General features: G+C 47.1%; 1 protein-coding gene across 2 annotated transcripts in view; it reads left to right on the forward strand.

Annotated features, from left to right (window-relative positions):
- The first annotated feature begins 565 nt into the window (after positions 1 to 565).
- Positions 566 to 16,791, forward strand: part of PTCH1 (patched 1) — a 44,653-nt gene continuing 28,427 nt past the window's right edge. For both annotated transcript variants that reach the window (XM_008567176.1, XM_008567177.1), the window contains exons 1-10: positions 566 to 751; positions 3,858 to 3,927; positions 4,033 to 4,124; positions 5,479 to 5,677; positions 5,976 to 6,097; positions 6,879 to 7,026; positions 7,936 to 8,067; positions 8,469 to 8,624; positions 9,363 to 9,461; positions 10,061 to 10,186. In XM_008567176.1, coding sequence (XP_008565398.1) covers positions 621 to 751; positions 3,858 to 3,927; positions 4,033 to 4,124; positions 5,479 to 5,677; positions 5,976 to 6,097; positions 6,879 to 7,026; positions 7,936 to 8,067; positions 8,469 to 8,624; positions 9,363 to 9,461; positions 10,061 to 10,186 — 1,275 coding nt within the window. In that variant the 5' untranslated portion in view covers positions 566 to 620. The remainder of the gene's footprint in view (positions 752 to 3,857; positions 3,928 to 4,032; positions 4,125 to 5,478; positions 5,678 to 5,975; positions 6,098 to 6,878; positions 7,027 to 7,935; positions 8,068 to 8,468; positions 8,625 to 9,362; positions 9,462 to 10,060; positions 10,187 to 16,791) is intronic.

Consider the following 16,791-nt stretch of genomic DNA (forward strand, 5'->3'; position numbering starts at 1 on the left):
CCTGATAGAACTGGGCTCCTGATCCATTTGTCCCTCTCAAGTGGGTCCCCATGTGCATCTGACTTGAATCACATTATTTATCTTCTCCTGGCAAGTTTTGTGCTGAACACAGTCTTGCCACCTTTCCTTGTTTCTTTCTCCATGGAGGAGGATCATTTCCTTGTTACCCTTGCCAGATTACTTAGGAGAAGAGTGTAAATTGAAGCCATTTATCTTGAAATGTGCTGCAGGGCACATTGTTTATACAAGTGAAAGAAATTGTAACAGGGTTATTTGGTCTGGTCTGCAAGGAAAAGGTGTCTCAGGTTTTCCTTTCCCTACCCCTCTTAGAATGTGCACGAAGCACACAGCCATTATCAGGCTCAGTGAATATTTTCTATATGTTAAGATTGGTGAAGTTAACATTGCCGTTAATAATAAAGTAAATGTTACTCCTCAAACATCAGCCATTTGCCTGAGCTGAGTTTACGGTGTATCCCATGTCTGTGAGTGAGGTAACAGATAGAACGTTCATTTGCAGTGGTTTTGCTGTTCTAATTGAAACCTGTACATGTTTGTCAGTTGGTGGACGAGTAAGTCGTGAATTAAATTATACTCGCCAGAAGATTGGAGAAGAGGCTATGTTTAATCCTCAGCTCATGATACAGACCCCGAAAGAAGAAGGTGCTAATGTCCTGACCACAGAAGCGCTCCTCCAACACCTGGACTCGGCGCTCCAGGCCAGCCGAGTCCACGTGTACATGTACAACAGGTAAGGCCAGCCGAGTCCGCCTGGACGTGTGCAGCAGGTGAGGCGCTGGGGAGAGGCTGCTGCTTCAGCCCCCCTTTATTTTAGTAAATAAGGGTATCCCGAAAATGCACCTGCGATGATTTTTTTTTTCATCTTGATTTGTTTCTAGAGTTTGGTAACAAAGCAAGTACATTACTTTATAATGTGTTTTCAATAAGTATTTTGGCACTATCCCCAGTGACACTGATCCTGCTCCACTTGGGTGGCTATGTACCCAGGCTATAAGATGTTTTGTTTCATTGCTTCAGATTTTTTTTTAATTAAATATTTTGTTAACATGGTAGTTATCTTTGTTGCTTAAGACATTTTTGGAGCAGTTACATTTTGAGTTGCTTTTATTTAACTTACAAACAATGCAGAGAAAAGAATAGAAAAAGATAGAAGAAAGGAAGCAGTTATTTCTGGTTACTTTGTATTCATGGTTGGTGTGTGTCACAAAGCAAACGGGTTGAGCCACCGTGGGAATTCTTGCTGACAGGCTACATATGGTGGATCCACGTACAAGTTTTTAAAAAGTCAGCCTTTAGCATCACAGCTAATTTAACAGTGCTGTGGGTAGAGTAAAAGATTAGGGAGACTTCTGGAACAATACTAACAGTCTTGTCTTTTTTTCTTTTTCTTTTTCTTTTTTTAATGTGTCTAAACTCAGTTACTTCAGGGCAGGGACCTCATCCCGTCCCCTCGTACCCCAGCCTTTAGAACAGGGTGGGTGTTCAGAGTCTGTTAACTGCCTGTTGAGATTGCCATCACTTAAACCCCATTTTCAGGGGACCACTAAGTTGGCATCACCTAATCCATCCCCTTTGCTAGGCTTTCTAGCCTCTTAACTGAGGAGTCGGGACAGCACGGTTCAGTTTTCACAGCAGAGGTGAGGAAGTGGCAGTGTGGACCTGCTCGGGAGCCAGGAGAACCAGTGCAGAGGACAGAATTAGGATTTGTACTCGTTTCTGCTCTAACCTCTGCTGCCTGTGGACTAACCTGCACTGACTCTGAGACCCATTCTAGCTTGAGACTGGACCCTAGGGAGCAGCACAACCCGTGACAAGTCCCGTGTCCTCGGCATACTCTTGTCTCCACGTCTGTAGACTAGGTTTATGATCGTGTGTGCTATCGAGATCAGGTATATGTGCGAAGGGGCTTCAGGAGGTGCGAGGAGGTGTTTCAGCACTTGCGTCAGGTAGTCGCGCCCTCCAGTCTGTGACGAGCGCTTGAGGAAGCCTCTCCCGGCCAGTTCCACTGAGTCTGCTAGTGGAGGCCCTGTGGGGAACTGGGGGCAGTGTCCAGGGCCACTGTAAGCATGCTGACATGTCCCTACACGGTGGGCCCTGCTTTGAGGGACTTGTCACACACTTCAGAAGATGTGAGGATGTGTACAGCGAAATCACACTCTTCTTAAGCTGAGATGGCCCCCTGAGAAATGAACACATAGTTCAACCCATCGTATTTTTTAGATGAGAAAACTGGGAATTAGACTGATTATAAAGCATTTGTCCAAGTTCATAAAGTTATTAAATGATAGAGCCAGGCTTTAAACCCTTTTATTCTGGCTCCAAGCCCAGTGGTTTTTCTAGTGTGCAACTGTGCCCTTCTCAAGCAGTTGATCAAGTGATGATAATTGAGAACCTACTTAATGCTGGTTATTCCATATTGATGCCATGTAGAATTAAAAGATAGAGGGCCGGCCCGGTGGCGCACTGGAGAGTGCGCCGCTTGGGAGCGTAGCGGCGCTCCCGCCGAGGGTTCGGATCCCATGTGGAGACCGGTTCCCGCTCACTGGCTGAACGTGGTGCGGGCGCAACACCGAGGGTTGCGATCCCGTTGCCGGTCCCCAGTACTGGCACGACACTGAGGGTTGCGATCCCATTACCGGTCAGTAAAAAAGACAAAAAGGAAAAAAAAATAAAATAATAATAAATAAATAAATAAATAAATAAAAGAAAGATAGATACATGGTTGGGTGGGGGGATGGATGGGTATTTAAGTTCTGCTCTCAGGGAAAGGAATGACGTCAATTAGGAGGCATGTACGAAGCCCAGCGCTAGCAGTCTCTGCTCCAGGTGCTCCAAGTGCCAAGCAGGAGCCCTGTCCAGCTGGTGCTCTAGAGTTCAAGAGAAAGGGGTGGTTTTCATCAGCACTGGTCAGAGAAAGCCCAGTGGAAGGGTGGCATTTCAGCAGGGGGCTGAAAGATGGAAGGGAAGGTTCTGGGGGGAGCACAGGGAAGACTGTAAAGTCCAGAAAGCTCCTTTGGGTGAAGACAGGCCTCCCATAGGAGCAATTTGGGGAGAGTTTTTTATTTTGATTTTTTTTTTCCTTCTCTTGGATTTCCTATCCCCACCCCTTCCAGATTTCCTTTTTTTCGAGTTAGGCTTATCTCTCTACACACTTGGAAAGGCATGGTCTTATATATAGCACTCTTCTAGAAATAACAAAACTCTGAATCTTGACCTGTATATTTATTAAATACATCATTTTAATATACATTTATCATGTATATTAAATGTAGCATTTCTGTAAGACAAGAATAAAAGAGACTGTAAAGTGGGAATTTGATCTGCTTGGCAAATGTTTTTTACAACATGCATGGTTAAGAGCAGAAGAGTTCATTTTGAACACTACCTATTAATAAGGACATTATCTGCCAGTAAGAAGTAATATTTCCCCACCTGCATATATGTCAATACATTATAAACCTGACTAATTTAGTCCCCACCTACTTTGAATTTGTGATAATTCAGCTGTGCTGCCCTGGAGTTGTTTAATGTATGTAGAAAAGCAGATTAATGGTGTAAACAAGATTATTGGGAGAACACTTAGGAAAACAAGACTTTTCAAGTACTTTGGTAACATTCATTTACATAAACACCCCACATGTTAATTACAATTGAGTATTATCTATTCATTAAAGCAAGCTTGCTGGTTCTCTACTTGGCAAAAGCTCTGCTCGTTTTGACAGATGCTTAAAAGTGATCGAAGTTGTGGTTTGTTCTGATGTTCTGTCATTCTGATTTTGCACTAACATCCTTTATTATAACAAGAAATTTTTATATCTGTTTTTAATTTTTAATAGGCAGTGGAAATTGGAACATTTATGTTACAAATCAGGAGAGCTCATCACAGAAACAGGTTACATGGATCAGGTATATTTTCTTGGTCGTTTGCAAAAATTTCTCAAAAATTCTCAAATACACCCCAGTGGTATGTTTCAGCCTAATGCATAACCTCTTCTTTTTTAATTTTGACAGATAATAGAATATCTTTACCCTTGCTTAATTATTACACCTTTGGACTGCTTCTGGGAAGGGGCAAAGTTACAGTCTGGGACAGCCTACCTCCTGTAAGTGTGTGATAGTGTTTTCTAATATCTGTGACTTCCAAACTCTAGGACTCAGTGTTTCTAATGTTGCTTATCATTGTTTATTCTATTCTACTTTTGAACAAGAAATGAAAACATTGAAATTCCATGTGCATTTTTTGAGTCAATAATAGGGAGAGATGGGATTCCAGCAGAATGTTTTTCCTCTTTTCAGAAAAAAGTTCAGTAGGCATCATTAAATTTCATTCACTTTTACCAGCCTATTTATATGCAAATAAAATGCAAATTGTTGCAGAGTATGTGTGATTTTTAACTCTAAAATGTTTGCAGTTTTGCACACTAGGCACTTATGCATTTAACTTATTTTTTAAGGAGAGAATTTAATAGTGGGTACATGTCAGAACTAAATATTTTGAGTTGAAGTTGATGATCTTCCTGTGAAGTAAAATGCAAGCCTTTCTTTGGATCACGTTAATGGCATTTAAGAGGGAAATCCGCTGCCTTTGAAGGCCGTGGTAGGGGATGCTTCACAGTTTAGCAGTTGGATATTATATATACTGCATCATTTAAAGAATAATTGTTAATCAGTGTAGGCATTTTCAGTTTAATTATGCAAGAGTTAGTGCTTGGGTTATTGTTTCTCTCCTGGCTTGCACAGATCTGCAAAAGCAATTTGCAGCGGCCATCCCCTGACCTTCAGGGTACAGTTTTAGATGGGAAATAAGGGGTTTTGTGTTTTCTGGTTGGGATATTCTGAATAATGACTTCAGCCTGGTTAAGCAGCTACAGTGTGGTTTGAACCACATAACAGGCAGCCAAAAGCCTTTCTGGTCTGTCAACAGTACAAATTCAAAACTGAGTGTGGGGGAAGTGGCTGTGATGGTGGGGATGGCAGGGGCTGCAGGGGGCTTGCTGGCTTGATAACCAGGCTGTCAGAGAGAGCTCATAAGCATGGGATTGTGAAAGGTAGCAGAGATCAAATATTGTGATTGATGACATTGACAAGGCATTTGTTAGGCTGGCAAGTATTAATTTGACATTGTGATCCCCCCTCTTTTTTTTAAAATTTTGGTTAGTCTTCTGCTTAGAAGCACCTGTTGGCTAATTTCATTTTTAGATGTTAAGTACAATCTATTGGCAATTAAGTATTCTTTAACGCCTTTGTTAGTTTATAAGCCCTCTGCTTGCCATACTGACTTAAGTTTGCATACAGCTATACTGGAAAGAAACATTTATTTCTTTAATGCCAGGGTCCCAGAATTGCAGAATTACCAATAAGCCTCTTGTAGCACAGATGCAATATATGCAGACTTACTACTGTACTAAGAGTTTGGAAACCTCTTTTCATGGTCTCATCTCCTGATTTATTTTGCAGAGGTAAACCTCCTTTGCGGTGGACAAACTTTGACCCTTTGGAATTCCTAGAAGAGTTAAAGAAAATAAACTATCAAGTGGACAGCTGGGAGGAAATGCTGAATAAGGCTGAAGTTGGTCATGGTTACATGGACCGTCCCTGCCTCAATCCGGCCGATCCAGACTGCCCAGCCACAGCCCCCAACAAAAATTCAACCAAAGTGAGTACGGTCATCCATAGTTGTGGGAAGGGGCAGAGAGCAACATTTTTTTTGTTTCCTTGTATAGGTCTCCTTATGATTTTCATTTTTGAGATTTCATTCTCCATGACCCTTTTTGTCTATAGAACTACGTTTGTTGACAGAGCTGAATTTTGCCATAAGATTTGCCATACGCCTCTCATTAGCCTCGTTATTGACGTTCTCTCTGGACAAACAAGCCCTTAATGCACTGGATTTTAACAAGGCATGTGACCTGCCTACTAAGTCCCATAATTGTGTGGCTGTCTTTTTACTCCAGCCTCTTGATGTGGCCCTCGTGTTGAATGGTGGCTGTCATGGGCTATCCAGAAAGTACATGCACTGGCAGGAGGAGTTGGTGGTGGGTGGCACCGTCAAGAACAGCACTGGAAAACTTGTCAGGTAATGCGATGCACGGAGTGAGATCCCAGCCATCCATTTTTCCTCCTTTCCTCAAAAACCACTTCCCTTCTGACATCTGCAGTGGTATTTGTATTAGTACTTAACTGTTCTAGCTAGCCGTCTGGCATAATCGAATATTAGGGAATGTTAGCAGACCAAACCAGCTTGTAAAAGCACCCTGTGGGAAATTTTTCAACAATGGATTTGTAGTTTTTATCAAGACTGTAATTATTGACTTTAGGGTTTTAGGAGACCCGCTCATTATATGTAGAAAATGGGGGCAAGTGTAAAGTGGGCAGGAGACATTGGTCATAGCGTATGACATTAAATGATGTGGGCCGCACAGCGTCACATATTGTTAAGAACTAAAGGCTGAGCAAGACTTATCCTTTGTGCACTATGGTCAGTCAGGTGTCAGGCGTTTTGTCTGAGATTTCTCCCTTGGGAAAGCTGTCGTCTGGGATTTCTGAACAACAGGTGTGCACTGCTGAGCCCAGTATATATATCTGGCCAAGCTATCTACTCCTCTCCCCTTCCTGTCTCATGGAGTAGAAACTGAGAAAGGAAATTGCCTATTAATTTAATTTTGGGTATATCTGTAAAAGGTTTGTAAGGTTACACCTTTAATAGGGTACATCAATCTCTTAAATAAAATAACCATCCTGGTCCCGTTTGAATGGAAACACGTGCTCACCTAGAAGGAGAGAGTTGCCTCCCGTGAGGTGGGGGCGCTCATCTGGGCTTCCTGGGGATGCTGATGTCATGCCCCCACCCGCCCCAGTGCCCACGCCTTGCAGACCATGTTCCAGTTGATGACTCCCAAGCAGATGTACGAGCACTTCAAGGGCTACGAGTACGTCTCTCATATCAACTGGAACGAGGACAAGGCTGCGGCCATCCTGGAGGCCTGGCAGAGGACCTACGTGGAGGTAAGCCACCTTTGAATCTGGGCCCAGGCCCACTTGTCGCGCAGTTCTTCATTTGTACCATTATTTAAAACATTTTTTCCACTAGGTTTATTTTTAAAACAAGCTATAATTCTGGGAAGCCTTTGAATCTGGGCCCAGGCCCACTTGTCGCGCAGTTCTTCATTTGCACCATTATTTAAAACATTTTTTCCACTAGGTTTATTTTTAAAACAAGCTATAATTCTGGGAACTTGATGGGATGGAAACATTATTTCTTATTCTTGATATTGAAAACCTTAGGATAATATCTAAGAGACAAAAATTCTGACGGGGGTTCCCGTAGACGTGTTTTTAGCAACCAACTGTGAACTCTGGAGCTGTTCTAAAATTTTCTGGTTAGCAAGAAAAGGTGTCTGGAAAACATTAGCAAGGCATAGAATCTGTTCACAGCTGCAGGCCCCTTGCTTAGGTCATGTGACCGGAGCTGGCCTTTGTTTCCCAAGCAGTGACCTCTACTGAGCTGCATGTGACCTTTTGAAAGTGGCCAGCAGACGAAGGGGGAGGAGTGTCCCTAAGAATGAGTTGTTTTGGATTAGGGGAGCCGATGGGACCACAAATCAGTTATAGAGTTACGGAGGCAGGATGGCAGCCTTAGGCAGGGAGTGAATGACATGCTTGGAGGGAACCCGGTGACACTGGCTCACCACGGCACGTTCTCATTGTGAGCAGTAGCCCTCCTTGTCCTAGACCCAGGGTCGTTTGATGTTAGTCCAAGTTCGACCCCCCTCCACTCCACCTAAATCATGTAGAACTTTTTCTAATGCATGAGAGAAACAGTGGCGGTGGGGTGTGTCACCTGAGGTCTGTGCTGTTAAAGCCTGTGGAGGCTTTAATTCCATTTGGGAGTTTAGCCTTGTGTTGTGACCGCAGGTGGTCCATCAGAGCGTCGCACAGAACTCCTCTCAGAAGGTGCTGTCCTTCACCACCACGACCCTAGATGACATCCTAAAATCCTTCTCTGATGTCAGCGTCATCCGAGTGGCCAGCGGCTACCTACTGATGGTAACAATACCGATTGCCTGCTCCTGGGGGTTGGGTTTGGTTGGGTTTGGTTTTTAGTTTTTACCTTTCCATGACCGCTCCTGCTTTTTAACTGCTCTTAACATACACATGCACCCGAGACAGGGAGAGCTCAGCTTTATCACAGTTTAAAAAGGGGTCATGTAAAGCATTTTTTTTCCCATTTGCAGTTTGCCCATCTTTGACTCACATCATTCTGTGTGACGTCTGTAATGTAAAGTTTTGCTGTTGTTGGATTTAATAAGTTCTACCTTTTGATTTGGGGTAATAGGTGGGGGAAAACATTAGAATCATTACACATTCTAATGTTCGGCTTTTGTTCTGTGCCCTTCCTCCTCCCCCCACCCCCCTCATTCCTTCGCCCCCCGTTGTTCTGCTTGCAGCTTGCCTATGCCTGTTTAACCATGCTGCGCTGGGACTGTTCCAAGTCCCAGGGTGCCGTGGGGCTGGCTGGCGTCCTGTTGGTTGCACTGTCAGTGGCTGCAGGATTGGGCCTGTGCTCATTGATCGGGATTTCCTTTAACGCTGCAACAACTCAGGTACTAAAGGAGCCATTCATTTACTGTGTTGACAAACACCCCTACCCAGGCTTGGCCCAGCCAGCCTTCTGTGTGTCCGTCTCACCCGAAGTGTCTTCCAGCCTTTTCCGATAGGATGCCACTTGTCTGGGGAGCGCTGTCTCTAAACAGACCACAGGCTTGGCCCAGCCAGCCTTCTGTGTGTCCGTCTCACCCGAAGGGTCTTCCAGCCTTTTCCGATAGGATGCCACTTGTCTGGGGAGCGCTGTCTCTAAACAGACCACCTGGGCAGTGGGCAGAGAGTCTCATGGGCTTACAGGAATTTATATCACTTACTAGAGCCATGCTTTTCAAACTCTAGTGGGAATTAGAATCCCCAGAGGGCTTGCTGGGCCCACCCCTGGAGTTTCTAACTCAGTGGGTCTGGAGTGGGGCCAAGAACTTGTGACTCTAACCAGTTCCCGGTGGTGCAGGGAGCACACCGAGAACCGCTGCTTTAGATGAAGTAGATTCCTTCTCATTATTAACTTTAAAAAGTTATTGTACATGGACCTCAGCAATAGCAACGTACAAGGTTTACTATGAGGTGAAGCTGGAGACTTTGGGGATATAAACTGACACGAGGACACTCTTCACCATGAGCCAACACGAGCTCCCTGGGGGTAGCTGGAGGGGCCCTGGTGGCAGTGTTTGAAATCGCTTTAGAGTCATCAAACTGGACCTCACGTGTCTAACACCGCTGTCCTGTTGTCACTGCAGGTTTTGCCATTTCTTGCTCTTGGAGTTGGCGTGGATGACGTTTTCCTTCTGGCACATGCATTTAGTGAAACCGGACAGAATAAAAGAATCCCTTTTGAGGTAATAGAAAAACAAAAGAAGAAAGCTTTGGGGACACCCAGAGTCTCCTCTGTTCCTGAGTGTTTGTCCTTTAATTTTTCTCAGTCTGTCCCAATAACTATTTCAGTCCCAAGTCAGATGACTTGTCTTTTGGCTCTAGATAAACAAATCAAGCTGGAAAACTCTCAGGACACATATTAGCTATGAGAAGCCCCAAGGGCTCCATTGGGAGTACCTCTAGAGATATGGGAGTTTATTTTAGTGCGACACTTTACACCCTATTTCTGTAACTTTTCCTAAGGCCACATTTCCTTCTCTGAGGTTTTCTGTCACTTTGCCTCCTGCCCCTTTAAAATCATATTAAAAATGTACTTAGATCATTATCTTGCGGCTTTCTGCTTTGGATGGTAATAACCAGGAAGAACACGTGACGTGTAGACAGCACTGAATAATGCTGCTGCTGGTGGGGGGAGGCAGTGAGACCTCTTTCCTGTCCTCTGATGCCAACATTATAAACACTTTTGGGTTATTTTACCACATGTCTGAATTGCTCACGTGGTCTGTGCTCCAAAGAGACCCTGCCCAGTGCAGCTGTCAGTGCTGTGGTTTCTCATCCTCAGGACAGGACTGGAGAATGCCTCAAGCGCACGGGAGCCAGCGTCGCCCTCACTTCCATCAGCAACGTCACAGCCTTCTTCATGGCCGCCTTGATCCCGATTCCTGCTCTGCGGGCATTCTCTCTCCAGGTGAGTTCCCAGTCATGAAAGCACTGACATTCAGCATCGCTCCTCTGCTTCTCCTCCACTGGGGCACTTATGGCACCACTGCCATGAAACGAAGTGGCGCGTCAGCTTCGGGGCTCTCTGTCGCCGGGTGGATGCTTCCTTAAGCTCTAATCCTGACACTCCCTCCAAAGAAAAGAAAAAGTTCTAGGATTCCCTCCTTCCTTTCAAGTCCCGTTGTCCAGATGCCTGTTGCCTCATAGAGTTGCCTTTTCCTTTATAGCTAAAGTGGCACCAGGGCTACCCCGTGGAGTCCTGGGTTCCTCCATGCTGCAGCTGGCTTCTTGGCTGTCCCCTCTCAAGTCTCTGTGGTCATCCCCTCCCATGCTGGCCACCTCAACCCAAACATGCCACCCTTCTTTTGCTTGCCCCAAAGCAGTGCCAACCCTAGGCGAGTGTAGAGCAAATTTGATTGACATGTGACAGTGAGGCTGCGTGTAGCCCAGGCCAGACAGGTACTGAAAACCAAACGGCAGGTGGCCCTGATGAGAAGGTACTGGCCGTTTTCTGCTTTGGGGGTGTTTCTCAGCGGACCCTTGCTTCCCATCTCCCTTTCCTTTGGTGGCTTCCACTGTCTCTCCTGTCCCCTCTTCTCTTTCTTGTGGGTCCCTTAGTCCCCTCTCAGGCTGCCCCTGTGAACTCAGAACTCCTGAGCGGGGCGTGTTGGCTTGCTCCTTACTCTGCCCTCTCACATCAGAGGCCATCGAGGTACTTTTCTGAACAGAGAGCCAGCTCGTGTGAGTCATGAGCACAGAGAGGTGCTGGGAGGGGACACAGCTGCAGTCCATCCTGTGCTTGGAGTGAATCGCTGCCGTCGCCCGTGGGCTGCCTGAAGCTCGTAGGAGTCCTGAAGGCAGTCAGTGCGGCAGATGAGGCAGCTGGCGACCTGCCGTGGCGTGGTCTTCCTCACCTGAAGGTCCAGGGTTGTGCCGTCTCAAGATGTCAGTGAAGTTTCGTGAATTGATTCCAGAGAAAGCTGAAAGGAGCATGGCTTCCCCTTCTTTCTCTCTCACGACGTGGTGTGTACGTAAGCCGTGGGATGGCCGGGTCCTTGAAGGGAACTACTCTTGGTGTCACCCTTTTAAACTGCTGTGCTGGGAGTGTGGTGGCGCTCCCGCCGAGGGTTCGGATCCCACATGCAGACCGGTTCCCGCTCAATGAGATGGCCGGGTCCTTGAAGGGAACTACTCTTGGTATCACCCTTTTAAACTGCTGTGCTGGGAGTGCGGCGGCGCTCCCACCCGAGGGTTCGGATCCCACATGCAGACCGGTTCCCGCTCACTGGCTGAGCGAGGTGCGGGTGCAGTGCTGAGGGTTGTGATCCCGTTGCCGGTCCCGGTCCGGTACGGGCGCGACACTGAGGGTTGCGATCCGTTGCCAGACACGAAAAAAAAAAAAAAAACAGAATTAAACTGCTGTGCTCACACACAGCTTGTTCGCACTGCGTGACTCTCTCCATTGAATGAAAGCTTCTAAGGATTGTGACCAGGAAGAGAAATGGACGAGTCACGGACTAGGTTTCTATGTATTCTTTTGTCAATGTGTTTACTTTTTTCTTAGTCTTCACATCTGTCCTGTAAGAACCCACCAGTGATGTATTTGGATCTTATTTCACTAATTCACAACAGAGGCCTGAGCAGCCGGTGATCCCGCTGTGGTGGGGATAGGAGCCTTCCTCAAGCTTTAGTGTCTGATGTAACATGAACAAAGATTTTGTGCCAGTCGCCATAACCACCAGCCCCCAAAGAAGAATCCTGGAAACAGTGAGGGAATAAATGAATGAAGTTACCTCTGAAGTTGGGAACAAAGCACAAGGAACGTGAAAATGTGTCTAAACCCTTAGTCGTACGAAAGATAAGTCACAGCTGCCACTAAATTAGTGGCACAGCTAAAGCCGTAGAGTGCCTTCTGCAGGGGCACGCCCTGCCGCGTCGCATCCGTGCGTCGGGGCCAGCAGGTCGGCGTCGAGGAGCTGCTCTGCAGGCTGTCCTTGCTGTGCCTCCCCTTCTCTCCTGCTTTGCCTGTGCCCGCTGTCTTCGTGTGCTCACGCTCTTCCTTTCCTTCTTTCCTTCTTTTTCCTTCTTTCCCTCTTTCCCTTTCTCTTCCTCGCTCCTGTCCTTCCTCGGTATGTACTGAGGATTCATCAAGGCAGACTCTCCTTTGATGACATCCTGTGGTGTGGAGGTCTGAGAAGCTACGTGACTTTTCCTCACGAGGAGTCACCTCTTAGAAAGCCCAGCGCGCCAGGTTCACCAGGTGAGCGCGTCACGGGGACAGGACACGTGCGCCCGCCTGTGTGTGGCTGTTCCAAGCCCCTGGAGTAGCACTTCAGAAAGTGGCATCTGCAGCTTCCAAGAGTCCTCATTTATCTACAAGTGGCTCCCTGTGACACTCTGGCACATTCTCTTTCAAAAAAACAAAAAGGAAGGAAAATGTAAGAAAAAAGGAAAAGAGAGCAAGAACGTGCATTGGTTGGATAGTGGCCGTGAAAAATTTTACCCTGATTCCCTTTTCAAATGTCTTGATGTTCAAAAGTGGCCCCCATGTAGCTTCTCTTTCCTTTAGTAAGGTGTGTGAAGTCGTGATTCTGGGTGTGCACTTGCATTTATATTTTCAGGATGCTACAGGCTAAGCATCAAAAGGGAGAGACCCAAAGTAGCTCTGCCCAATAATAAACCCATGTTATCTTTGGATTTTTCCCTGTGAAACTTTTCCACTTTTGTAGCCTGGCCAAAATAGATATTTTTTTTCCCCAAAGAAACTGTCCTAAACCGCCTTATCAGCCTTCATCCATCTGCCCAAATGTCACCTCCACACCTGAAAGCATTGTCACCATCTGTGTTCTTAAGGACCAACACCCCGCACTAGAACTGTGTGGACAACCCAGCGGTGTTTGTTCGTCAACGAAATACTCCCAGAGCAGAACCTCTGTGGTTCCACATGCTAGAAGGGTCTAGGCTGGGGCTCCTCCAGCAAGTGTCGCAGCAGGGCCACCCAAGGTGCTCTGAGTAACTAGGACGGATTCACAGTGCAAGGTCGCCCCACCCTCTCTTCTGGTTTACTTAGAATTTCTTAAATTCCCTTTTGCCTCTGCAGTGACTTTTCTCACTCACTGAGAAGTCTTTGCTGTTTCTTTTTTACTACTTTGGTGCACTTTGGGGGATGTTGAAGTTCTGCTATGTTCTTTCCAGAAAATGTATCTCCCCAAATATGTAATATGGGGCTGCTTCAGAAAGTTCATGGAAAAGTAGAATTGAAAGACATTACAAGTCTTCCCATGAACTTTTTGAAGCCCCCTCAGCTGTCACTACAAGTCCGTGGATGGGACGTAGCTTGAGTCTTGCCTCAGCCCCCCTGCATCATGAGGCTGTCGTGGAGTGGTATAGGAGGTCCCCCAGCACGAGACAGCAGCAGGGGTGTGCTGACGGTCCCAGGTCGCGTGTGAGGGTGGCTTTGTGCTTCACGGCCTGTGCCCTTGTCCTCGTGAACTTGTGTCCACGTGGGCTGCCCAGAGTTTCTTCTCCATGTTCTACTTCTCAATTCTAAACATGACTATAATTTAAAAAGCTGAGAAGATTCACCCCCCAGGGTTACATTTTCCTGGAAAATCTTTCTTAGAATCCCAGCTGTTTTCCCGGTGTTACCGCCTGTCTGGTTGGTCCCACACCTGACAAGAGCTGCCAGTTCTCAGCAGGGCTGAGCCTTTGCATCCCGTTTATGGAGCAAGCCCAGGCAGGCGTTGTTCCCCTGCCCCTCGTTGGGGTCCTCTCAGGTCCCCATGTCGGTAGCAGTGAGAATGTCTGCCTCTTGACTGCTGAGGGAATTGAGCAAGTCACGTGTGAACCACCTGATCTCCCACAAGTCCCCTTTCTCTCCCCCCACCCCACCCCACCGAATGTCGAATCCCAGCAACACAGAGTGACATGAGCCAGATACATCCCTCTTAGGATGCAGCNTCTTCCTCGCTCCTGTCCTTCCTCGGTATGTACTGAGGATTCATCGAGGCAGACTCTCCTTTGATGACATCCTGTGGTGTGGAGGTCTGAGAAGCTACGTGACTTTTCCTCACGAGGAGTCACCTCTTAGAAAGCCCAGCGCGCCAGGTTCACCAGGTGAGCGCGTCACGGGGACAGGACACGTGCGCCCGCCTGTGTGTGGCTGTTCCAAGCCCCTGGAGTAGCACTTCAGAAAGTGGCATCTGCAGCTTCCAAGAGTCCTCATTTATCTACAAGTGGCTCCCTGTGACACTCTGGCACATTCTCTTTCAAAAAAACAAAAAGGAAGGAAAATGTAAGAAAAAAGGAAAAGAGAGCAAGAACGTGCATTGGTTGGATAGTGGCCGTGAAAAATTTTACCCTGATTCCCTTTTCAAATGTCTTGATGTTCAAAAGTGGCCCCCATGTAGCTTCTCTTTCCTTTAGTAAGGTGTGTGAAGTCGTGATTCTGGGTGTGCACTTGCATTTATATTTTCAGGATGCTACAGGCTAAGCATCAAAAGGGAGAGACCCAAAGTAGCTCTGCCCAATAATAAACCCATGTTATCTTTGGATTTTTCCCTGTGAAACTTTTCCACTTTTGTAGCCTGGCCAAAATAGATATTTTTTTTCCCCAAAGAAACTGTCCTAAACCGCCTTATCAGCCTTCATCCATCTGCCCAAATGTCACCTCCACACCTGAAAGCATTGTCACCATCTGTGTTCTTAAGGACCAACACCCCGCACTAGAACTGTGTGGACAACCCAGCGGTGTTTGTTCGTCAACGAAATACTCCCAGAGCAGAACCTCTGTGGTTCCACATGCTAGAAGGGTCTAGGCTGGGGCTCCTCCAGCAAGTGTCGCAGCAGGGCCACCCAAGGTGCTCTGAGTAACTAGGACGGATTCACAGTGCAAGGTCGCCCCACCCTCTCTTCTGGTTTACTTAGAATTTCTTAAATTCCCTTTTGCCTCTGCAGTGACTTTTCTCACTCACTGAGAAGTCTTTGCTGTTTCTTTTTTACTACTTTGGTGCACTTTGGGGGATGTTGAAGTTCTGCTATGTTCTTTCCAGAAAATGTATCTCCCCAAATATGTAATATGGGGCTGCTTCAGAAAGTTCATGGAAAAGTAGAATTGAAAGACATTACAAGTCTTCCCATGAACTTTTTGAAGCCCCCTCAGCTGTCACTACAAGTCCGTGGATGGGACGTAGCTTGAGTCTTGCCTCAGCCCCCCTGCATCATGAGGCTGTCGTGGAGTGGTATAGGAGGTCCCCCAGCACGAGACAGCAGCAGGGGTGTGCTGACGGTCCCAGGTCGCGTGTGAGGGTGGCTTTGTGCTTCACGGCCTGTGCCCTTGTCCTCGTGAACTTGTGTCCACGTGGGCTGCCCAGAGTTTCTTCTCCATGTTCTACTTCTCAATTCTAAACATGACTATAATTTAAAAAGCTGAGAAGATTCACCCCCCAGGGTTACATTTTCCTGGAAAATCTTTCTTAGAATCCCAGCTGTTTTCCCGGTGTTACCGCCTGTCTGGTTGGTCCCACACCTGACAAGAGCTGCCAGTTCTCAGCAGGGCTGAGCCTTTGCATCCCGTTTATGGAGCAAGCCCAGGCAGGCGTTGTTCCCCTGCCCCTCGTTGGGGTCCTCTCAGGTCCCCATGTCGGTAGCAGTGAGAATGTCTGCCTCTTGACTGCTGAGGGAATTGAGCAAGTCACGTTTGAACCACCTGATCTCCCACAAGTCCCCTTTCTCTCCCCCCACCCCACCCCACCACCATGTCGGTAGCAGTGAGAATGTCTGCCTCTTGACTGCTGAGGGAATTGAGCAAGTCACGTGTGAACCACCTGATCTCCCACAAGTCCCCTTTCTCTCCCCCCACCCCACCCCACCGAATGTCGAATCCCAGCAACACAGAGTGACATGAGCCAGATACATCCCTCTTAGGATGCAGCCTGTCCCGCTTCCTCCACATCGGTCCTTTCCTGCCCCGCCTGGCCCTGTCTGGTCTGCTAGCCCTGCTGGGAGCCTTCTGTGACCGACCTTCCCCAGCCCACACCCACGTGCTGTCCCTCTCCAAGCGGCTCTGCAGCCCGGCTCTTGTGGGGCCGGCTGTGTCGGTCCTTGGCAGCAGGACGTCATCTCATCCTCGCACCTCCAGCACCCAGCACAGTGCGCGACTTTTCTTCTTAGAGTTTCTGTTCCTGAGATCGGTCCTTTTTCTGCGTCCCAGCACCCCACTTCCATTAGTGATCAGTTAGCAACATGCTTTGTGTTTTTGAGTTGAGCACTTTTCAAGATAAGACTAAGAAGACAGGGGTAAAGCACTATTTAAATGAAAACTCTTGGGTGTTTTGTGGTTGTGTAGACAGAATTCATTACTGAAAGGCATCCCCAGCACTCCCGCCTGCTTCTGCACCTTGAACGTAATACGGATGCAGTGATTCTCAAAAGCCCTTTGTGAGCTTCTCCCTTGATTTCATGAGGTACCAGTTACTGCCGGGTTTTCTTTCTAACCCTGAGACTTTTGCCCCAGTTTGAGAAGGTTTGGAACGTAGCAGTTCTTTGAAAAACCTCATAAGAGTTTTAGTTTTC

Source organism: Galeopterus variegatus, unplaced genomic scaffold, assembly GCF_000696425.1.
Source record: "Galeopterus variegatus unplaced genomic scaffold, G_variegatus-3.0.2 Scaffold302, whole genome shotgun sequence".
Taxonomy (NCBI): Eukaryota; Metazoa; Chordata; class Mammalia; order Dermoptera; family Cynocephalidae; genus Galeopterus; species Galeopterus variegatus.